Below are 25,734 nucleotides of genomic sequence, written 5' to 3' on the forward strand. Positions count from 1 at the left end.
CCTGTCAAATTTGGTTCATATATTGAGACTTGCGAGATAAATATGTGTTCCAAATTTCATAAACATATCTCAAACGGTTATTTAGATATTATTGTCCAAAAATCGACATTTTTATCACTGATCAACTATAGATCAAAATTATAACCCACTTCCAGATGACCTAGGAAGTTCAAATTTGGCATGCAGATAGGTAATTAGGTGAATATAAAGAAAAAAATCTGAAACTGGTAAATTGTTATCATTTTACTACAATTTTTCACTTTAATTGATTATATTTCAACTTATACTGGACGAATACTAAAATTCTATGAAAACGTCGATAGCCACCAATTGACATTGATCCCTGGCGAAAAATTTCATCTTGTACTGGACGGAAAGTAATATTGTATGAAAACGTCACATCAGTGTCGATAACTAGCAAACTTCAAATATTGCATTGAGCGATAAACACTAGTTGCTATAATTTAGATTCTGTCTAAAATATACTCGTACTTATAACTAGGAGTATTATGTTATTTTATTATGTTATTTATTATGTTATTAACTGAGATTTGGTATTAATTATTATTTCAATATTTAGCGCACATCGATAGTGTAAAATCACTATTTTTATAAATAATTATTAAATAATAGACATTTCGGTATAGGGCGCCGCGGCGGCGCCGTGTGGGAGCGGTGCGATAAAACGTTGACGCGAACCTGTCCGAGCGAATGGCAGCCGCCCTCATATGTCTCAATGTTTTGTTTCTCGATATCTAACCTATAAGGTTGCGATTTATGCTACGAAATTTATAGCTTTCTTAAATTATACTTATATATTTGTGGTTATATTATTATTACATTATTTTAGTAAATACGTATGGTATAGACAATAGTTTAAACCAAAAATTAATAACAATTTTAGTATAGTTATAAGTAGGAATGTATAGTTAACTCGAGAATGAGAACTCATTGGTAACAAATTGTTTTCTTGAGAATTCAATAGATAACAGTCAATTTGGTACATAATCGTCTTTACGAACTATAACGTGTCAATACGAAGTTTCAGATATTAAATAATGTATATGTTGAAAGAGAACAATTCTCTTTCAACATATACATTATTACTATCTACTATACTATCCACAAATCACAAGGCCTTAGTTTTGGCAGTCCTCTTCTCAACATAGGCTCTTCCATATTTAATAAAGGGCAGGTTTACGTTGGACTCTCCAGAGTTAAAACCTTAGATGGGGTACGTCTTAACAATTTAGATCCAAGTCACGAGAGCTCTATTGTAGAGTACAACCATCTGTGGACGTTATACCGCCCCGATTTGCCCAAAAATTCCTGATACTGAATTGGCTTTGGACTTCAACATTTAAAAGTTACAAGAAAATATAGAAAATAACACAAAAAAAAGACAATTATACCCCGTAAATATACGAAAATACAGTAATTTATCAAAAATAATTTGGTATTAATTTAGTTATAAATATGTACCTAGTATAATTTATGTACAAAAAGTAATGATATCCCATCAAAAACATAAATGTGAAATGATAGCCGAGTTTAATATTATGATATATGCCTTGATTGTTGACTTCTACGACAAAAGAGATGAGATCTAAATGGGTACCAAGTTCAATGGTCTGTCCTGAAATGTATTTATAACAATATAAAATATCATTTCTTCTTATAACTTAGGATAATATACTGTAGCCTAAGGTCTAACTTGGCTAGTTTTCATATACGAAATATACTGTAGCCTTCGCAAGTTCTAAACATGTTACTTGTCGGTTCCTATTTTAATATTAATAGTAACTAGCAATCGAAAGTAATAATTGGTATATGAGAACTGGCCAAGTTAGACCTTAGGCTACAGTATATTATCCTAAGTTATAAGAAGAAATGATATTTTATATTGTTATAAATACATTTCAGGACAGACCATTGAACTTGGTACCCATTTAGATCTCATCTCTTTTGTCGTAGAAGTCAACAATCAAGGCATATATCATAATATTAAACTCGGCTATCATTTCACATTTATGTTTTTGATGGGATCTAATATTCTATAGCTGTAGTAGTACGTTGTCAAATTCTATTAGAATTCCATATGGGCTGCAGCCGTTGTAGAACGCTCGATATAAACGAATATTTTTGGTCGACGTGACGACTGTACAATGCAGTAAATAATATTTTCATAAATGACGTTATGAAGTATTGCGATGCCTGCTGTACGTGATGAAAACGTGAGCATTATCTATATTTATGAACTCATCTTAGATTTTCAAGTACATGTATCAAAAAAAAAAGAAGAAAAGTATGTCTGCGTGAATAATCAGATTTTTTATATTATGTTAACTCTTACTATCAAATGTGTTTAATTGTTTATTATTATCTGGTCTAGTATGTAGTTTTATAATAAGCAAGAATAAGAGTATAAGAATAATTACATGAAACGACAAATAATGAGTAGGCACGGTATGTGTGATTCCACATGACGAAAAGGTTAAAAAAAATGTTGTAATATTTATTTAACATTTTTGTATTCGACACGTACATATTACGGCTCACGGCGGACGTGACGAAATTATTTTCCTTGATTTCAACACGTTTTCGCTACGTTTACATTTTTTTTCGAAAACAATCCCGTCTTTTTTATATCTATGAAATCACACTGACAATATTATGGTCATATAAAAGAAAGAGTTAAAGCTGGTATAGTTATTTAATTACAAACTTTTTATTGCATCAAGCATTTTACACAAGAATTATACAGATAAGAGATATTGTACAAAAGACGGTCTCTTCCAAGCATCCTTTAGTTAGAGGAAAAATAGTAAAAGTGATAGGTGGCGTATGAATAGGATTGAAGAATATATACCTACATATAGGTAATAATATTATAGATACAGAATATTAATACAAATAAATGTTAGAAAATAACTCACATTATACTATATATACATAGATATATAAATATATAAAAACTAAAAGCAATATATACGTATATCGATATATCAATATATCAATATGTACACAAAATAATACATTAAATTTTAAATGATAAATTACAATTTCGTTTTATATTTTATACTAATTTATAAACGTCCAAGCGTGACTATATATTTATCAGTTTGTTACCATCGCACAGCTAAACGGTTGGATTGACTTTTATGAAATTTAATTTTGGTTACATTATATCACAAGAACAGACATTTCTTACAGATCATCTTAAGATGATATAGATATCTTCATCTTAAACAAACGAAGTTGCTGATACCAGCTATCTTTCTATAAAGATAATTTCTATGACCTAATTCGTCGTAAATAAAGTGTATCATCCAATATACCTATGTTTCTATAGAGTGATCGTAATTCAGGTTGAAAATGTAAGTGATGTTTTCGGTAAACAACGTCGACAAGATATGCAAATCACGCTGCCAACACGGCTAAAGTGTAATGAAATGGAGATAATTGTGTTATAAGATAGATACAAACCTACGCGACACATTGATGATACAAATAAACACGTTTCATTTTATCTATTTATTCCATTCTAAAAATAATATGCAACCTATCTCTAGAAATAGTAAAAACTGACATAGAATTGAAATAATGTTTTTCACGGATAACAAAAGAGACTATAATATCCCACAATAATGCTATTAAATTTGAATAGTCATTTTTTAAGATTCGCAATGCAGATTTAATTGATAAGAAAAACACAAATGTCAAGTTTATTTTCCCGGATAGGTTATTTAGAGCAATTGTCAATTATGGACGATACGGTAAACACAAAGTATTAGGCATGTTTTAATCCAAGGTAGTAGGGGTGAAGCCTACCTACGTATTGGTCTAGCATTCGTTGTTCAGTGTGAGGTGTCTGAAGTGATGGTTCAAATCCTGGTGAATTTGTTTTTTCGAGGTAAAATATATATGTGAACCTCCATCTCCGGAAAAGGTGCTTACATGTACACCGTGAGATCTTTTAGAGGGTAGAATTCCCACACACCACATCGTCATCCCACCAGCACGTTGCGGGTATTTGAAGATTTACCCACACGTTAAAAAAAGATGAGAAAGCTTACCGCCTTATTTCTGATTATTTTTTGTTTTGTTATCGATGTTTCGTGCACCGGAGAAAAAATAAAAATATATATATAAAGTACCTAGGCTACAACGGGCCACTGCAATGAATAGTTCCATAATTAAACCTAATATTATAGACACTTATTTAGACTACTTAGTTATATATATAGACGCTCTAATTAAGAAACAAATCCTGATAAAAGTAGAATTGATTTACACAGAATTCTGTAATACGACGTAGGTGATGTAATTTACTTCACTTCACACAGCTAAATTACTTTTATACGTTAATAAGACACAAATAAGACAAAGGAATGGATATTGTCTTAGATTCCATTCTGTAGCATTCAAATTAATTAATGAAGTTTAATAAGTATACTTAATAATTACTTGATAATTAAAATAACGGATCCAATAAAACATATATAATTTAAATTATTCATATGATCATATTCAAACAGTAAATCTTGTCTTAATATAAAGGATCTTGATATTATCATTAAATTATAACTTAATTTTCACTCCAAGTAATAATAATGTAACGTTAAACCAATTATAACTAATCATTTATTCCGAAATTTTTAATTAGTAGTATTACTACTTAGTGGATTTATCTTTTTATATTTATTATATTTTTTTGATATATTATTCTTATTTTGATGTTCAAGAAAACAAATGACAATCACAATGGGGAACTGCAGAAATGCTATCCGCCTAGCCGTCGCCTTTCTGACGTGGGTCTATGGTAGGTGATAAGTACACACTGCATTATGTTTTAGTTTTATTTAAATACAATTTATATAACACAGTACACAGTGACTTCATTTAATCTATTTTTCAACGATACACAATATAATATAATCGCTACAAAATGTTCAAATTTGATTCGCTTTTTAGTTGAACCTATAAGCTATTTTTGTTCTCATTCACTGTAATTGAGTTAAGATTATTGTTAGATATTTTTTTCTTTCCAATTAATATTCAAATTCAATATATGTATTTGTATTTAAAATTGATAATATACTATTTAAAGTATATTACCAATTATATACCAATCCTAACTATTACAAATTCATGAGCGAATTGATATATTTTCATACTTTACCTAATATATTTGGTTTATCTATAGTATTTAGGATGAAGGCAAGTTTCTCACAGATGCAAAAACTAATAATTTTCTTATTTCCAAGTTTTTTTTTATTATTTGTAGGCTTATATACCTTTACAACTGTCTCTGTATAATCTAATTAAATATATGTATGTGTGTGAATTTTCTTGCCGATGAAACTCTACATGTGCACAATGCGAAAAATTTCGAAACATATTAGTCCATTAGGATTGACCATATTTGTTTGCTTTAATTAGTTCTTTTTGGTAACTTAATGGTCCGTAATCTTCATGTACACTTTATAGTATAACTAGTAGACTGCTTTTGTTATATAACTAGTAATAACTAGTAGACTGCTCGTGAGTATAAACTAAAAACAGAACACGTTTTCCAGTCTGGCTTGTTTTCATATATCCAGGTCCAAGATCACATTTAAAGATCAAGGTATAAATATCTCTATTACTCCTGATAAATAACTTATATTATATGTAGCTATAGTATCTGTCGTTTGTGCACAAATATTTTTAATTCAACAACTACGCCAGTGAACTTCATTATCTATACAAATTTTATAAAGAAACAGAGAGAGATAGCGAATATTTTTGTCAGAATATAAAACCACCTGAACCACTATCTTCCTTGAGCATTTGGATCCAAATCCCTCTTAAATTCTTATACTACTGTCTGTAACTACTTACTGTAAAGTAGAAATATACTATAAATATAGTGTATTTCTATCTGAAGTACTTACTATATATATTATGGTAATATACACAATACTGGCAAAGTTATGGGCAGTTGAGTGAAGTCAAGTACGCACTACTTGACTAATAATTTAAAGTCTATTAATTAATAAAAACGATCTTATATCGCAGAACATCAAACAGATGTTAAAGTTCACCAAGAACATCGAAAGAAGTTTTAATTGTTATATTTACTTACTAATTACTTACAAACAATTGATTAATTAAAATATAATGAAAATGATCTTCAGGGGCATAAGTGTTACAAGTAACTTACGTTTGGTTTTGTTCTTATTATAAAATATTTCTTATTATTAAATAAAATTTATAAAATTCTTATAATTTTATTCGTTATTTAATTATTCGTACTAAGATTCTTAAAACGCAAGTGTTAGTCTGTCTGTATGCATGTTAGTTTTTATTTCACAACTAAACACTTTGTATTGTATTTGGATTGGATCACGAAACCGAACATATAACATATACTAATTTTTATTAAAAAAAACATTCAAAGGTATAGTATTATTATTTATACATTCAAACATAAAAAACAGTGATAATTTACCTGTAGCTTCCTAAATGGATTTACAATAGCGCAATATCTCTCTGCCGATAGCGCCGTCAGAGTGAAAACGGATACTCCGATGCTAACATCTTTTGCAGCTTCAGAAATTCTGCAGATTAGTTCGCCCCACGGCCATGATTCTAATGTGTAAATGATGGAGACGAATGGAACACAGATGAGAATGACCAGCAGGTCTGCTAACGCTAATGAAAATATGTATCTGTAACAAAAATAAACATTTGTTACACATAGAATTATGGGATATTAACCTTTTTGACTTGGTTGACTTAAAGTTGTCATCTCCGTGGAATTTAAAGATGAGTACACCAAATTCAACAACATCGGTCACTAACTGTACGGATACCGTGTATGCAGTCTAGCGACCTTTTATTAGACGGTCAAATGACGGTAGTTCTACAAACTGTCGATACTGATAAATGCGTTATTTGTCATAAAATTTACGCAGCATAATTATTCCAAATATGCGTCAATAATGTGAATCAAGGTTCAAACTTTATTAGACAGATACACATTAATTTAGATTCCTTTGAAAGGAAAATAAATATTAGGTATATGTCACTCATAAAACAAACCTTTATAAATATACAAGTGACATTAACTTTTAGAAAAGTATATATAAAATTGGAAAATATATTTTTTATATCATCCCAAAATAATTACAATCGGTTGTTATAACCAGATGCTGATTTTCAGTTAAATAAAATCAAAGAGTCATAGGCATGTACGTCCTGTTTTTACATTCGGGCCGCTGGCACATTTCGTATTTTTAAATATTTATAATTTTATACTCATATTCTTTGTTACCACCACCAACAGGGATGAATAGAAAGGAAAAACATATTATGCCAACCCCAAATAAATGAGATAAGGAACAAGCTGATGATGATGATTCTTTGTTTCTGTGGTTTTACTATGCATTCGTATTCTTGACCGCCCATTGATTTAGCTGGTTGATACTATTATTTTTTTTTATTATTTCTTATTTATAATACAATATTCTTATAAGTCTATATTTACGTCTTTAATTACAACCATCGTTGGTAGGCCCCAACGCTGCATATACTGTCCCACACAAGGTAATTATTTTAAAACAAAGAGCCTACTTACGTATTAGGAGCATTTCTCATGCCCCTATGCCGTACGTAGACAATAACCAGAGTGCCATTACCGAGGACGCCGACTATAAAGATGATTGCGAAAAGCACTGGTACCAAGTACGTTTCTAATCTGTCTTCATACGGAGTGTACTCGTTGTCAGTTACATTTTCTAATAGTTGGAAACTACTATTCTCCTGCGTGTACATTGCTATTACCTGAAACAAAAGAAATACTTTGTAACAAACAAAAATACTAGTACAAAACTTCGTCTTATTACAAAACGGTAATATGTATAGATAACATAAAAATTATACCCAGTATTGTCTATGAACAAATAGTCATTAGTAGTAATGAATTTTTTTACAAAGAACACACAATGCACGAAAAATGTGAATTGCCTATTATCTATATTAAACCTGAAATATCCCAAAGTTAGCATTATGAATAGGAGTAGTTATTTTAAACTTTATTTATGTTTATATTATACCAGTTTACTAAAGCGTGATTAGTTTATAGATTTCTGACTGTTGTGCAACTCAAGCAAATCAAATAGCATTCTATGGTCACTATTAAAGTTCATTTGCTATATTTTATTACAATATTCAAAGTACAATTGTTCTGCAATAAAATAGTATATACATATCATAAATATTTATTTAGAATTAATATATAAATATTCAAAGACACAAACTACGCTATTATAAAATGTTCTCATCATATAATTTTATACCACCTGTACAAATTTACAATACAAATATCTAACCCTTATGGGAACGCTTTTCCAAGAATGATAAAACACATGTCTCTCAATTTTGTAATAAAGATCTGAATACAAAGTTTCAAGTGAACTTTCAGTCCAATATTAACAGAAATTCATATACACATACAAACTTTCAATTACTTTGAAAGGGGACTTTCCCTGAGGGGGATTAATTTTCAAAAACCCCTCCTCCGATATTGTCCTGTATACAAATAAATCTATTCCGCAAATGTTGTTTATCTGTTCATTCATTTCAGTCAATCTTGATATTGTGGTTATTTTATGTAGTGCGGTTTCATTATATTTCAGTTCTCTGGAATAGCAATCCTTAACGGATATAAAAGAGTTCAAATGACGACGTGATGCTCATGGTTTTGTCTAAAAACAAATAAATAATAAATAACCCTGGACAATTAACACAGCGCCATCAAATCCCACGATAAGCGGAGCTTGTGTTATGGTTATTAGACAACTGATATAAATACTAAGATATATATATTTTTCTAAATACATACATAATATTCATAGATGACACCCAGACCGATTCTAACAATCATACACATGAATACAAATATTTGTACCAAGTGACGAACCCGCAAATAACGGAAGTAAAGCGGTGTGCTAAACCGCTAAACCATCGAAACCGTCAAAATTTAACTGTTTCTAAGTAGCTTCTAGTTTATATATATTTATTAATGACTAAACTGCTGAACAATCATAATTATACAATCGTTAAAAGACGGCGGAATTAATCCTAGCTGATACGCAATAATTTAATATTAATATCCTAGACGAGTATGTCTATTTAATTTTCATCACTTTTCTTAATTAAAGTATCTATATTAAACATATTAAAAGTAGAAATAGAAAAGCAGTTTCTGAAAATAACTTCACAGGATTCCTTAAGGATAATGTTAAGAAGGAATAAATTTAAAATATAATAAGCATACAAATTGTATAAATGTTAAGTATTCTCCAACTTTCCCTTTTATTGCCTATACTTTATTAAATAAAGTTTTTAATATACAACTCCAAGGAGTAAGCATGGTTTTATATTAAAAATGATTATAATAAGTATCTGCAATTTGAAATGAAACATTTTCTTTGTAGAATGATTATGAATGATTTTCTGCGACGTAGAACGTGATTTAATCAGGCTTTAAAGTTATTTTTGTTTGAGTGAAGTAAAACAATGAAATTATGATTATATGAAACTGATGACAAAATTACAAAATAAGATCTTTTTATCAAATCAAAATTATGTTAAAAATAAAAGGAAGCAAAGAATGGCATGAATATAAATGGATAAGATTTTTTTGTTAATCTGTTGAACACAAAAATACCATGTCGAATTAAATTTTATTCGTAGGTGACGGAAAAGCGTGAAAACAAACTATAGTAATTAAGAGACTTTTTGTTTTCAAATTGCCGTGAAAATATGTACGTTTTCATTTCATTTAGTTACAGAGATTAACAATGTAACATACGTTGTTTTACGTTTAACCGACTTTAGACATAGAAATCTCCCGTATCGAGAAACTTCTTTAATTGAAATTATAAAGAACGGAGTCATATCATAATAGTTTTCAGAAAACATTACGGGTACAATGTCCGTCATAATATAATTTGTAACATCTATTACCCGAAAGGTGTGCCACAGACTTAGAAAACTGTATTTCTTCAACGTCCAGAATGAACTATAGCCCTATCGTCGTAAACATTTTATCCAACATCATCCAATCGCCCTTCCATTACTCGCATAAGTTTCGCCATTTGTCAATGTAACAGTAAGTGTAGAAGAAATTTATCGCAGGCGAAATAAACCTATGATCCCGTACTTTGTGCACCAATACGCCGTAATATGTTTAAGTAATAAAAATAAAACCGGCGAATTGCGAGCACGACTTGCCGAGGGTTCCGAACATAAGAATAATAATTTATTTGCAAGCGTACATGGTATAAAAAAATCATAGAATGCATACATATAATGAACAGTCGTGAGATTTTGATAAATAATTGCAAATGCATATTACACAAAAAACTCAAAACATAGAAGACCAATTTTAAAATTATGTACTATATTTTCAGCATATAGCCATATATCATTGACAGACGTGTTGGCAGACATAGGCGTATGGTCCACCACAGGGAGTTCCACCTCACCTTTTTGTAGTTGAACCCTAAAAATATGATCCGCTGGCAACATGTGCAGGAAAATCCATCAATATGAATTTATGATGACGAATGGGCATGCTTTATTTACAGCTTCTGTATAACAGCCATCCGGAAAAGTGAAAGTCGGTACTAAAAATTAAACTTTACGCTTATGCATATTATTATATGCTACAACAATTTCAAAAACACTACATGATATACTATAATACTTAATATAGAACTTTATCCCGTTTACTATACTTCTTAAGATACTAGTGGCCTGCCTGCTCATAATTTTCAGAATTTTGTATGTATTATATGATTATATTAGGTAACAAAATTCTGTCGTCATATAAAAACTTACGTCGCTGTGAAATAATATACTTCAGAAACACAATTTCTCAAATCGGGCCGTTAGTTCCGATGTTTACTTTTCTCAAAACAATATCAGCTCTTATTATATAAAAATATAAGTAATGTAATTTTTTTCTCTCTCCAGACTCCACATGTCATTATCGTGGTGGTCGTAATTGATAAAAGTTAATATATTTATACTGAGATTGAAAACAGTTCAGGAAATGTTTATGAACAAGAACAACTTACATACTTCAATACTACTATCTAATGTACCTACATGACGAAATTAGAAGCATATGCTGTCCATATACTTTTTTTTTTGTATCTTTTCTGTGCAAAGCCGCGAATTCGACTTTAAACACAATTATAAATCAATTATAAAACTCCTACATAACAAATTGTTCATTTATTTGTTTTAAAAACTGTACAGTATTCGCGGAAACCATTTCGTAATTGAAAGGGTTTAGACCTTTGTCATTTGGCTCCGAAAGCTTCGTAAATTAATCTTTATTTAATTATAAGGGATTGAAACATCTTCCACAATTTACCACTAATATAGGCACCCACATTATTTTATGAGGTCTGATATTTTGTTTAATGTAAAATCTATACTTAGATTTAGTACTTTAGCATAAAAAATAGTTATTTTTAGATATGTATATAACTTAGCTTACGTTAGCTTAGCAGCGCACGTTTTGTCAGACAGGCAGGCAGTCAGTCAGTCAGGCAGCAGTTTATCAGAAAAGTATATACGAGTATATGCTAAATACGTAACATACGAATACAATAATATTAGTTAGACTAGATAGCACATACGAGACCGAATCAAAAACGGTTGGTCCTTTTTTTAAATATATTCTACATTTAATTTATAAAAAATGACCAGGCTATTTGTTCATTCATAATTTAAAAGCCGCACTCTTGTCGGTGGAGCTCTTGCCATTTTGGCTATTTGTATTATGCAAAAATTTAATTCGCAAGGTTTCTTTTTTAACTTTCATGTTTAGTACACAATACAATTTTATAGTTAAAGAGGAATTTAAAATCTAATTTTAAAATTTGACAGCGTCGTGGCCTATTCCGTACTTATACAATAATCGACTAAAGCTCGTGAACTGGAATCTGCGCGATGTTAAAATATCATGTATAAATTTATAAACTTTTAAGTGCTTGATGATGGAATTGCCGTTAACAAATTAAAAATCAGAGTTAGCGTTAATCTCGCCCCTGCTTATCCATTATGCCTACATTTTACTTGGCCATATGCGTATATGACCAAGTGAATTATAGGCATGTTTTCAGTACGACTTGTCGTCCACAGTATCTATTATCTTATAATAATAAATATTTAAAAAAACCTGTACAAGAACCATAACTAAGAAAATGTAAAAATGTCAATTTATAAGACAATAAATCGTAACAAAGTTATTCTTAAGAACCAAACATATTTTTATTGCCGCTGTCTCAGTAAGCCCTAATTACTATTATATTTTAGCCAGTACACATTCTTAATGATCAGCTCCAGGGAGTTCCTGACTTACTACCATCTCTGCTTAGGAAGAGGGGTTTATCGATAATGGGGACGAGTAGCTCCATTCCTATCAACCTTTTAGAAGAAATATTCGTAATGATCGTGACATTCGTACAAAAACACTTGCGTGGTTTAGAAGTAAACGAAGAAATACACACAAAAGCGGCGCCTTTAAATCACCTATTTATATCTAGAAATAGATATTTCAACCAACATGTTGTCAGCATTTTTTTATGGTATACATCCTTTAACTACTCCCGGAAATCACTACTCCTAATAGATACCCACATAGGTTTTATTTTGAAAATAAGTAAAAAAATTTCTCACTAATAAATTACTTAACATAGAAAGATAACATTTAATAGTAATTCGTCTTGTAGTTAACTTATTAGTGGTGAATTTTTATGTTGTCCGTATATATAGTAGATAACGTAACTGATCTTTATATACAATAAAGAATATAATAATTCAACTTCTGTCAAATCATAGAATGAATCTATGAAAGATAACTATTTAATTAATTAATACGAGTAAAAAAACTAACCCATACACGAAGACACACGCAACAATGAATTAACGAATATTTTTTTACAGTCAGAGTTGTAGATAACGAATAATAAAAAACAGACGATATTCAGTAATGATAGCATTACCATAGTTATCATAATGTATTACAATAATTAAGCGTAGAAAGAATTCAGATTTATTTGAAAAACAATATATGTACATAACTACAATAGTAAATTGAATTGAATTCTAATATATTTAAATTTAGCCCATCTCTTCTGTCATATAGGAACAATATTGTTCTAAATTTTGTATTGTGTTTTTTTTATAATGTGCCAGTAGCAAAAATTTTTAATTTTGAAAATCGTATAGTAGGTACAGAAGTCTTTAGGCATAAAATAAATTTTGTCCAATGTAAACCCTATATTATTTGATTAATAAATATATAATATTGATATTATTTCCTAATTAAATAATGCAGGTTAAAGTTTGCAAAAACAGCTAAAGACAATTTGGTTAGGATAATATATTCACACTGTATAATTTAATTTACAGCATAATATTATTTATATATGTATCACCACAAACAACAAGTTCAGTAGTGTAGTATAAACAAGGATACATAAAATGAAGTTACGTAATGACATAGTCAACGCTGTTATCCATGTATTAAGTACAATTATTAATAATTCGCCTATTTAATACAACAGTAATACATTTCAGTACAACAGTGGGCATGCATGTGTTACGATCACCGCCGTCGACGTAATTATTTATTATTGTTGTTGTAATGCACTGTTGTTGTATACCTGTTTTCAACAAATTATGAGATAATATAAAATAACTAATAACACCATGAACATCACTTTCTGTCTGTCTGAGCGATCTCCTATCCAATTGAAACGTGGATCGAAATTACTACAGCCTGAGCCAAGGTTTGTACCTGTAATGGTGCCCTCGGACTAAAGCCGTATCCGTAAAGTAGAAGTTGGCCTTCAGCCGCTCCATAAATCCTTCTGCATATTTGGAGTGCCATCTGCACTCGCCACCTGTCCTCCGATGAAGGTTAGAGTAATTTGAAAAAAAGTGATGCCCAAGGTATCTTTCAAATATTACTAATCCAGAGAGCTAAAGTATTATACATACATACATTGCCACGTCTCACCCATCACCCAAACGTAGCTAAGCTGTTTGGCAGTTGAAATATGTTAGACAAAGATACCAACAGAGAAGACGTTATTACATTGTACTCGAGTGACGATGCTAGAAAAATAGACAATTGTTATACTTACTTGGCATATAAACATCTAAAGCATAAAAATTATTACAGCTAGAGAAATCTTAGTTTGCTATTTACGAGAAAAGGAATAATAACCCTTTTGTTTTTCCTTACAATAAAACTTGAGACGCGAAACTTCCCCAAGTATCCACTCCGATAAGTATTACTGTTTCTCTAGTTTACACAGTATATTTTATGCAGCGCTATAAAGGTAATGTCACTGTATATTGTTCATATTTAATCCCGACAATATAGCTTGCAGAGTTTTATTTTCCATGGCAACAGAACTAAGAATTGTTATAAATTGATTAGGATAGAAACATTTTCTAGAAAAGAAAATATATAATACATAAATGGAACACTCAATAAGGAAGCAAGTCCTTCTCCTACCTCCTCCTTACTGCGCCATGGAGAGTGAATGACGCAATTGTAAGAAGCTTAAACTAATCCTGTATAGAAATGGCTAGGTATAAATATAATAATAAAAATAAAACCTATAGTCTCGCACAGTCTAGAATTAAAGATTTTTTGTTGACTCACGTACGACATCTCACCATCCATTATTTTGTATAAGTATACTTTTTGGCTTTTGCTTTTTTAAAATAGGTCATCTATTATATTTATATTGCCTAAACAAGCAAAATAATATTTTTCAAATAAATTTAACTGAAATACAAAGGTTCCGCTTAGTGTTCCATAAATTATTATTGAGGACAAATGAAATTGTATTTTTTTACCAAATAAAGAAGACACCTTATAAGGGAACAATTATGTGTAGAATTTTCTGAATTACGGTTGTCAATTTGTGTAATATACACAAAATAGCGGCCGTTATTTTAAATCCAAATTGTAATTACCTATTTTGAAGATAAATGGACGCCTGAACATTTTTATGTTGAAAAACTCCGCTTTCTTTGTTCAGTCATGGCAGTTATTATTTATCATATTAGGCGAAAAAATATTAAGCAATAAAGAATTTATAATAAAATTATAAATCATTTTAATAAGAACAAATCGCTGACACAAATATTAAATTTGTTGAAATTAATTCTATTTATTTTATGTAATTGAGTTGGCTGCTGACCCACCTGATAAAATTAATAACCGTTGCCTAAAATACATGTCTAGATAGATATCACGTTATCATGTGTCCTATGATGCCACTCATGCGTTGCTTTTCTAGAGGACTATAATGTCATGAATCTTATTCTATAATTTCGCTACTTAATCGCATTTTACGATCGAAATATATGCTTAGTATGCTTACAAAGCAAGCTGCTTGGCGGCTGTTGTAAATGAGCCGTACCACACCTATGTAAACGACCATTTACCGTCTAGCTCTGGTAAATTTATTTATTTATTTGAATTACAATTTATTTTTAATATAATTTACTGAAACAATTTTTTTCTAATAGGGCTGCGTTTTTTGTTCGTATTGTTGATGATACTGAAACGGGTTTCGATTATTTTTCGATGGTGATGGTACTGAAAGCTTCCTATATTGGTCCTATAGATAATATAAATTATTCAATAATTAGATATGTCATTTTTTATAATAAATGTCTATTTTATTCATTTATTAAGTAGATACATAATTAGTTTAAACGGGTTTCTATCGTGCAGACGTAGTTGGGGCAACACTAATGAATCCGATGTGTAACATAAGCTGATTAAGATAGTTCATATGCAACATATTGTGTTTCAGTCATGTGATATCATCATGTAATGTACTCTGTTAACTACATAATAGAATATAATATATATAAAATAGTTTCAATATCAGTCATTAATACTAACTGCATCACGTGACTGGTCGCTCTTACAGTTCTTTTTTAGCATCGGACAAAACTTTAACGTAACAATCTACATGTGTTTGTATTTGGAACTCACTAACGGATAAACCGATTTTAAAGTCTTTTTTTATGATCGAGACGACTTTTAGCTATATTTTATGAAGGTTATGCAAGCTTTTTAAGGACTATCAATTAATATTCTAATTACCAAAGGCGTCTTACCAACTTTTGTGTCGTAATTTTAAAAATATGTTTTAATATAACCCCTTTTAATATTGCCCTTCTTGCTCTTCTTTGTTCTGCTAGCCCATTCCACAATTGTTACTAGAAACCATAACAATAAAAAAGTTTTATCCTACCGAATTATTTCTGAGGTATTCACATATATATGAACTCGACTACACGCTTATAAATATAATAAATTGTTTATATCTACAATATTTTGTATAATAATAAATATAATTATTACAACTGTTTTTATTTCTATTTACTATTAGTTAATATTTTTAAGAAGTATTTTATTTTCCGCCAAATTTTTTCTGTCTTGAGATTTGTGTGTAATGTTAAATGTTGTAATTGAAACGGTTTTCATATTATATAATTTGTCAAACCTTTTCAGAACTGTCAGTTATTTTCTATCATCGATCTCTTGTTTCTATTTTTTATTATCAATTCTATAGACATTTATTTTGTACCGATGTTTGATAAACAAACAAAGTTACCCTCATTGTAACCGTAATAATGACTGCGTATTTATGTCAACTCTTATAGTGTTTTGTTTATTATCTTGTTCTATAGAGATAATTCCATAAAATCTATAAAAAGTTTATTACGCACGATCCTGTCGGCGCCAGATGTACAGCCGTACACAGATAATATTCTAATATTCAAGTAAACCTGCCACCATTCTCGTGTCGAACGAGTCAACACGTCAGTAACAAACACTGTCGTCTACAGCAAATAAATGTTCCAATAAATCAATGCGTATATTCAAAACAATTTGTAGGTCGTTTTTTTTTTCAGGAAAAAAAACCCGTTATTCCTAGAAACGAATAAATCAGTTTGTATTGTTTTTGCTATATAAAATTTATGTTTTCTAAAGCATTGATCGCAAAATTTTGCAGCTATTCTGAGGGAATATGGATACATATATTGAATTCGTTATTTTCCGTCTAGTGAAATATTTAAATACAAAGCATATTAGAAATTAAAGTCTGCATGCTTATTATTGTTTCATCGTATTGCTGTCACTATTTTACTTTTTTATTTTAACGTCCTTGGTAGTCTAGCTGTTTAGCACACCGATTTTCTTCGGAAGGTCACGGATTTTATTTGTTTGCGAGAATGCTATTCTCCAATACGCCCTCGTAACCGCAGCTGACGTTCACTAGGCTTTGTAATAGAACCTTATTCATTATAAATGTTTTTAACCGGGAGGAAATTGGTCATATTGACCTGTTCCAGGTTTCACTATATTTCACTGCTCGAAACACCTAACAAATGAAAGGACTGTAGGCAAAATGGAGTGAAGTCTGCGCTTATGAAGGAGCAGTACACATATCTTTCATTTACATCGCATACAGCTATGTCGCGATGGTCATCATGCGGCTGTGCGCTCTGGAATATTGTGTATCTGTGGCGCATTGTGTCTTGCGCGGGAAAAAAATAAAGACTTCTTCTGCATATATCTGACTTGTTGTGCTCCTAATTCTTAATTGTTTTACACTATTTTATATACATATTTATGGGTGTAATTAACTTTTAATTCAATATATCATCTATATATCTCGACCACTGGCCCTGGCAACATACAACGTTCAAACACTGCGGACCGACGAAAAGTTAATTGAACTGGAGGAAGAGTTGAGCAGATTGCACTGGCATGTCGTGGGATTATCTGAAGTCCGAAGAAAGGGGGAGGACTCGATAGTCCTGAAATCGGGCAATCTGCTTTACTTCCGGGAGGGCGATCAACTGTCCCAAGGCGGTGTCGGGTTCCTCGTCCACAAGTCCCTTGTGAATAATGTTATCAAGGTCGAGAGCGTGTCGACTAGGGTAGCGTACCTGATACTCAGAATTACCAAACGGTATTCATTGAAGGTCATCCAAGTGTACGCTCCAACTTCGACGCACTCCGACGATGAGGTTGAGGCTATGTATGAGGATATCTCCAGAGCCATACATAGTACAAAGACTCATTATAACGTTATCATGGGGGACTTTAACGCAAAATTGGGCAAACGAAGCGGTGATGAGCTGAGAGTGGGGCAATTTGGTATCGGTGATCGGAACTTCCGAGGTCAAATGCTGGCCGACTTCATGGAGAAGGAGAGCCTCTTTATGTGAACTCCTTCTTCAGGAAGCCGGAACACCGGAAATGGACGTGGATTAGTCCCGATGGTGCCACAAAAAACGAGATAGATTTCATCTTGTCAACGAGAAGACAGATTTTCAATGATGTCTCTGTGATCAATGCCGTCAAAATTGGAAGTGATCACCGGATTGTAAGAGGCACATTGAATTTGAATCTGAAACTCGAACGATCCCTACTGATGAAATCTATGCTCCGCCCTACACCTATACAGATCCAAAACCCCGAAAGCTTTCAGCTAGAATTGCAAAACCGTTTCGAAAGCCTTGGTGACTGCGTTGACGTGGACGATTACAACAACAGGTTCGTGGAAACTGTCCGTGCGGCTGGGTCTAAGCACTTCAAAACCCGCCGCGCAGAAAGAACCGGAAAATATCTATCTCTACCCTCAAATTGATGGATGAAAGGCGAAGTATGGTCCTGCAGTCTCCGACTGACGCTTCTCAGTATCGGCAACTTAGCAGGCAGATCTCTAAGTCCTTGACTCGTGACTTACGCCACTTTAACACAAATTGTGTAAAGGAGGCTATTGAGAGAAACAAGGGCTCAAAAGTCTTTAACAGGGATCTGGCTGCCGAACAGAGCCAGCTGACGCGACTTAAGACGGATGACGGCAGGATCGTTTCGTCTAAACCCGAACTTTTGAGGGAAATTGAGAAGTTCTATGGACAGTTATACACGACAACACGGGCACCTGTTAACAACACGGCGAAAGACCCTAGAGCCAAATTAACCCGACACTATACCGAAGATATCCCGGACGTCAGCCTGTACGAGATTGGTATGGCTCTTAAACAACTTAAAAACAACAAGGCGCCGGGCGATGATGGAGTTACTGCTGAGCTTCTGAGGGCTGGAGGTAGACCTGTTCTACGAATCCTCCAGAAGCTATTCAACTCCGTCATCCTCGAGGGCAAAACGCCTCAAGCATGGCAAAGGGGTGTGGTGGTTCTGTTCTTCAAGAAGGGAGACAAATCGCTTCTGAAGAATTTCAGACCCGTAACACTGCTGAGCCATGTTTATAAGTTGTTTTCGAGAGTCATCACGAATCGTCTCGCGCGCAGGTTTGACGACTTCCAGCCTCCCGAACAAGCCGGGTTCCGAAAAGGCTTCAGTACCATAGACCACATTCATACGCTGCGGCAGGTAATTCAGAAGACCGAAGAATACAACCTGCCACTTTGCTTGGCGTTTGTGGACTATGAAAAAGCCTTTGATTCGATCGAGACGTGGGCTGTGCTACAGTCTCTCCAGCGGTGCCAAATTGACTATCGATATATCGAAGCGTTGAAATGTTTGTATGAAAACGCCACTATGTCAGTTCGCCTCCACGACCAGAATTCGAAGCCTATCCAACTGCAGCGAGGTGTCAGACAAGGCGATGTCATATCGCCAAAGCTGTTTACCGCTGCGTTGGAAGATGTCTTCAAGCTTCTGGACTGGAGCGGGCTGGGCATCAACATTAACGGCGAGTACATCAATCACCTTCGATTTGCCGACGATATCGTGGTCATGGCTGAGACCCTGGAAGACCTTAGCAAAATGCTCGAAGACCTCAGTAGAGTCTCACAAGGAGTAGGTCTTAAAATGAACATGGACAAGACGAAAATTATGTCAAACGTCCATGTCGTACCTGCTCCCGTAACAATCGGAGATTCTACACTCGAAATTGTCGATCACTACGTATACTTAGGGCAAACTATCCAGCTAGGTAGATCCAATTTCGAGAAAGAGGTAAATCGTCGAATCCAACTCGGATGGGCAGCGTTCGGGAAGCTCCGATATATCTTTTCGTCCAAATTTCCGCAGTGTCTCAAGACGAAGGTTTACGGCCAATGTGTGTTGCCAGTGATGACTTACGGAACAGAGACGTGGTCGCTAACTATGGGCCCCATCAACAAGCTCAGAGTCACTCAGAGGGCAATGGAGAGGGCTATGCTCGGAGTTTCTCTGCGTGATCGAATCAGAAATGAGGAGATCCGCAGAAGAACCAGAGTGACCGACATAGCCCGAAGAATTGCGACTTTGAAGTGGCAATGGGCAGGGCACATAGCTCGTAGGACAGATGGCCGTTGGGGCAGTAAAGTCCTCGAGTGGCGACCACGGACCGGAAGACGCAGCGTGGGAAGGCCTCCAGCAAGGTGGACCGACGATCTGGTCAAGATCGCGGGAAGGCATTGGATGCGAGCAGCGCAGGACCGATCGTCGTGGAGATCTTTGGGGGAGGCCTATGTCCAGCAGTGGACGTCTTCCGGGCTGCGATGATGATGATGATGTTGATCTATATATCTAACAAACCGAGTATAAATACTGCTTCTACTAACAAGCAGAATATTCTCCAGAAACCTGCTTCAGAAAAGACTTTTAAACTTGTACACTGAGTGGGGTTGGCGTCCGTATCTACATAAAATTGCAACGAAACACTTAAAAGTTACACTGAAATACATTTTATATATAAGGAAAATGTTGAGTGTGATTCTTATATAACTTATCTTGTTAAGGAAAGTTCATGAAAATTAGTCTGCATATTTCAAGGTTTGTCACGACGTCGATTGTCGAGAAAGTAAAATTTATTGCACATACTTCTTGGCTGTATCTGCATTCAGAATATAGTATTAGAAGAGAAGAATTCGAATCTAATATTTGTATAAACATTATATAAAAACTGGGTTACATTGAGTAACCCAGTCTTTATATAGTATAGACTTCAATATCACACCGTTATCAACCAAATCTGCTTCTAATATTTTCCTCATTCGCTATAAAAAATAAACACGATTAATTAAATATGATGCTGGTATTGTTTATTTCATTATATATTGCAACACTATTGAAGTATTGAGTTAAAATAAGCATTAAACATGGTAAGAACCCGTCGGTTATTTTTTAATATTATCCATAATTGTACGTCAGTTTACTTGTCAAAAAAAACTCCAAATACCGAATTAACATAATCATAATCAAGTTTTGGAAGATTTTTGTTACTTGACGTTGATACTCAATTCTTTTGCCAAGGAAGCTTTGAGGATGAAAATGGTTTCAAAAGTTAATTACATGTAAAAGTAACTCCAGATTAATTTTACGCAGTGATGATCACAGCCCAAGTAAACCGAAAATAATTGAAGTTCAAGAAAAAAACTAACTTCAATTACAACTTAATTGGTTTAAGCCTAAAAATAGAACAAATAATAAGAAGAATTATATACATCAGTGCAGAATTAGCAGTCTGAAATTGCAGTAGATTTAAAAAAAATAAAAGATTCAATTCTTCTTAGAACCAGAGAGATATTTCTTTTCAGAGACGGTTGAACACTAACGACATCTACGGACGATAAGATTTAACCCACGATTAATTTGCCCAAGATAGCCAACCAAGATCAATGTACAATAACTCAACCATCCTTCTCACATGTCAATTTGCTAATATCCACCAAATCAGCTCGAATATTGGAGTATCAAATTATATTGTGCATTAGATGCTAGAATCCGTGAAATTAAATCTAATTTACATTACAAAGCGTCGTGGTCGTTGTCGACGTCAGCAGACATGAGTTCAAAAGTGGGTTACACCACAGATAACATAATATTACATAGATATACCAAATATTGTTATTTTATTGCTAATTATAATATTAATAAGCCTTATAAATTTTATATTATATATTGGTGAATTCCTAGATGTCGAAAATCGCTATACGTGTGTACCCGGCATTAATATTAATGTTAAATAATTTGTTACTGGCCGATTTGCATTCATTATTCCAAATTCAAATTAAATACAAAACAATATCGGAAGCGGTGACGCGATAAATTTGAATTTAATTTTACTTTGACAAATTATTATGCTTTAATTCTATTTTTATTTAAATTCCTTAATTTTTTCCGTAATGTACCGTACCGTAAATTATTTAATATGCATACTTCCTGTACGCATAGTAAATAATTTATTGGAATGTTTGTATGATTCTGATCCTTAGCAATAGCCGAAAGTTTTCTTGTCTATGGTACCTACTATGTACAACGTATGATATACTACTAGAAATGGTTATGCCTTACCAGTTAGTTACCTGTGATACTTCTATGCTATAATAAATAAAATAAAATAAAAAAGCATTTTATTTCTTACAGTACAAAAATGACAAGGTATTACAAAAATACTATGTATAATATATTTCTGTTAGTAGGTAATTAAGTTTGTTTTATATTAATCCTGTAGATATTATTCTATTATTTAATCTGCAAGAGGGGATTGAATAGAATAAAGAGATGAAAGTATCCTCCAACAATGTAACAGTGTAATGCCCTTGTCACTAAATATCAAAATAAATAATATAATTCTGTACATAATAAAACAATACAATATTTTAAAGTATTTTTTTTTAAGTTTATTTTTGTCATTCTAATTCGCGAATGGAATACTTTGGAATAAGGAAGGTACCTTTTAAACACTAAAAAAAAATCTCTAATCCGTGCAGGATTTCTGATTTTCCCCGTAATAAAATCCTCTCTATCTTTCTCTTTATAACATTAGTATACATATCGACATATGTAGCTCGCATATTAATTATATGTTTTGAACAGAAATGAAATATATTTAATATGTAAATATAGTTTATGCAAATCTATATGCAGAAACTTGGAAATGCAGCAGTTTGTATGTACTGAGTGCACGTCTGTCTAATCTAGAACCACTAAGAAAATGCATGCAGTTATCTTATGAGTACATTCTTGTATTACTTGATACTTGACATAATGCACTACTTTACTCATATATATATTTCTAGGTAATAACTAATTTGTAAAAAAAAAACAACATAATACTGTCAGCTAGATAAAAACAAACGATCGATATTGTTACATAATAATAAAAACTAATTTTGATAAAATAATATATTACAATTGGTAATATATACCAATTCATCTGAGTAGCGATATCACTATTGGAAATTGTAAGTTATAAATTATCAAATATAATGATAATAGCAAGTAATATCGCCGGAGCCAGAAGAAAAAAATATATAATTCGAAATTCAAACCTCGAGAACTGATGGGCATTACAACTAACTATTGTAATTACAAGTACATTCAAAGAAATTTTTCATTTTAAATATCGAATTTAATCAGCGTATACAAGTCGTGCTGTCAGTTAACGACGTCACTGCTATCACCTACGTACATTGCGTCAATAACAGTCTGTATTAAAATAATCTGTAGTTGACACCATTTTGTTTAGGTACATTATAATAGCAATACAGTGACAGGTTTGTCATAATGGACATAATGGACGTTGCGGAGAAAATGGCAAATAAATAATGAAAATATGTTTTAAATTGAGATATTTTTACTTAATTCTAAAAATTAATATTTATTATAAACATTTGTAAAATTCCATTTGTCCAAAATATACAAGTTTTAAAATACTGTAAATTTAAAACTTTCAAAGTCTTATAAGAAGTTATGGATATATCTATTACCTAACTTGTTAATACACAATTAGTGCAATATTAAATTATTAAACATTCATTTATATTATTTTCTACTCTTACTAATTACATTACAAACAGTGTACACGCACACATACAATACACGTCATTTATATTAATAAACACAACTGTTCTATATATATGTGTTTTTGACAATAAATATAGTTACCTATATGTACATTTAGTTCTACAACAAAAAGGTTTCTAACTAACAAACATCCTTCAATAAAAAACACAGCTTAAGTAAACAAAGGACAAACGCCGACCAATTTTTACAAAGTCTTCCCAGACTATCATTAATTTTAATAATAACAATAATTAGATATATAACTAAACATGCACACATTAAATAATTTAATAACAATGCTGTCATCATCGAAGTTTATACATTGGATAAATATATATTCAATATTTTACTCGTACAATGCACAATAACTGTTAATGTTTTATTTCCTTTTATGACTAAGCATAATTAATGCCTATGGTATTGTTTTAATATACAATTAATTTACTAGATGCAAAACATTGTAAATACTCTACTGTGCGTTTTTCAAGATACTTCTTGCCACGCACTACCTCATCGTGGAATCACCTTTCAGTAATGGTATTTCCGAAATAGTATGACTTGAAATCTTTGAGGAAAGAGCTATTTCTTATTAAAAGCCGGTAACGCACTTGCAATTCCCTTAACGCTGATGAAACCATGGGCATAGCTAGTAATTTTATAGTTAATTAAAATATTGACCTCTATCGACATGTAAAAGTGAAAATTTAAAATTAACTATACAGTTTTATATACAGCTGCATATTCTACGTCGGGCTTACGTCATTTAAAGAAAAATACGTATGATAGCGTACAACCAATTTCTTTAGTCGATGATTATGAAATGTTGTGCCAACCTCAAGCGTATACGAGTACACTGGCAGGACTCTACTGAAAGATGACAGGATGAATCATTAGCAAATCGTAGCGAATTCTACAGGAAATAACGACAATATACAGCCATAACGAGGACGCCATGTTTATAATAAATTGTTTGGATAAATTCATTTTGAAGATTTGTTCTCATGTAGAAGCCCGCCTCGTTCAGAACAAAACATGTTTTATACAATAACCAATCTATGCAAGCTCTTCTTTTATTAATCCGTTATAAAGGCCATAGTTTAAATTTTGATTTCGTTCCCATAAGGAAGGTGTCAACTGTTATAAAACGTATTTTTAATTACTTTGTGCTGGCTGCTAAATAAGAATAATAAAACGTCACTCATTCTCTTCTAAGCATTAGATTTTCATTTTGTATAACAGAATAAAAACGCTATAAATGTCTTTAAATAGTATTACGATCTAAGTTATCAGAGATAGTCAACCACTTATACGTAACAATTCAATATCAAAATCTTTGAAATCGATAAGAAGCATTTGTATACTCAGGTTCTGGTGACTCTTCCTTATCTATAGTTTTCCTTATTGGGCATAAATAATTAGTATCATTATCAGTCGTTATTATATTTTGTGAATGATTTGGCAGACAATCGTACACCGGTATGTCTAGGGCTGTGCTTGACCGAATCGCAGTTATAGGCCGCGTATTTGGCAGCTCATCATAATACTCATCCAACTGTGGTGTAGATGTAAACTTCTCTTCTGAGGCAGAAGTACTGTTCGCATTCTTTTCCTGTAAAAGCATATGTAAATCCTTTAAACTTGTAGCAATGCCATTATTCTGTGAATTTGTCAATTCATTTTGACAAATTTTAAAAAGTTGATCTTTCAATATCATGTTGTGTTTTGATTTCCCGATTGGATGCATTTTCAATTGCTTACTTATCTGCGATTGGGTCTGTCTAAAATCTTGAGATTCCTCTGGCTCTTGTATTTCAGTACAG

General features: G+C 32.2%; 1 protein-coding gene across 4 annotated transcripts in view; it reads right to left on the reverse strand.

The window, feature by feature from the left end:
• Positions 1-25,734, reverse strand: part of LOC131851235 (neuropeptide CCHamide-2 receptor-like) — a 76,347-nt gene that overhangs the window by 8,172 nt on the left and 42,441 nt on the right. For all 4 annotated transcript variants that reach the window (XM_059201698.1, XM_059201701.1, XM_059201699.1 and 1 more), the window contains exons 2-3: positions 7,622-7,827; positions 6,494-6,713 (exon numbers count right to left, since the gene is read on the reverse strand). In XM_059201698.1, the coding sequence (XP_059057681.1) occupies positions 6,494-6,713; positions 7,622-7,827 (426 nt within the window). The remainder of the gene's footprint in view (positions 1-6,493; positions 6,714-7,621; positions 7,828-25,734) is intronic.

The sequence above is a fragment of the Achroia grisella genome, unplaced genomic scaffold (genome assembly GCF_030625045.1).
Source record: "Achroia grisella isolate CSIRO2021 unplaced genomic scaffold, CSIRO_AGI_Agris_v1 utg782, whole genome shotgun sequence".
NCBI classification, from domain to species: Eukaryota; Metazoa; Arthropoda; class Insecta; order Lepidoptera; family Pyralidae; genus Achroia; species Achroia grisella.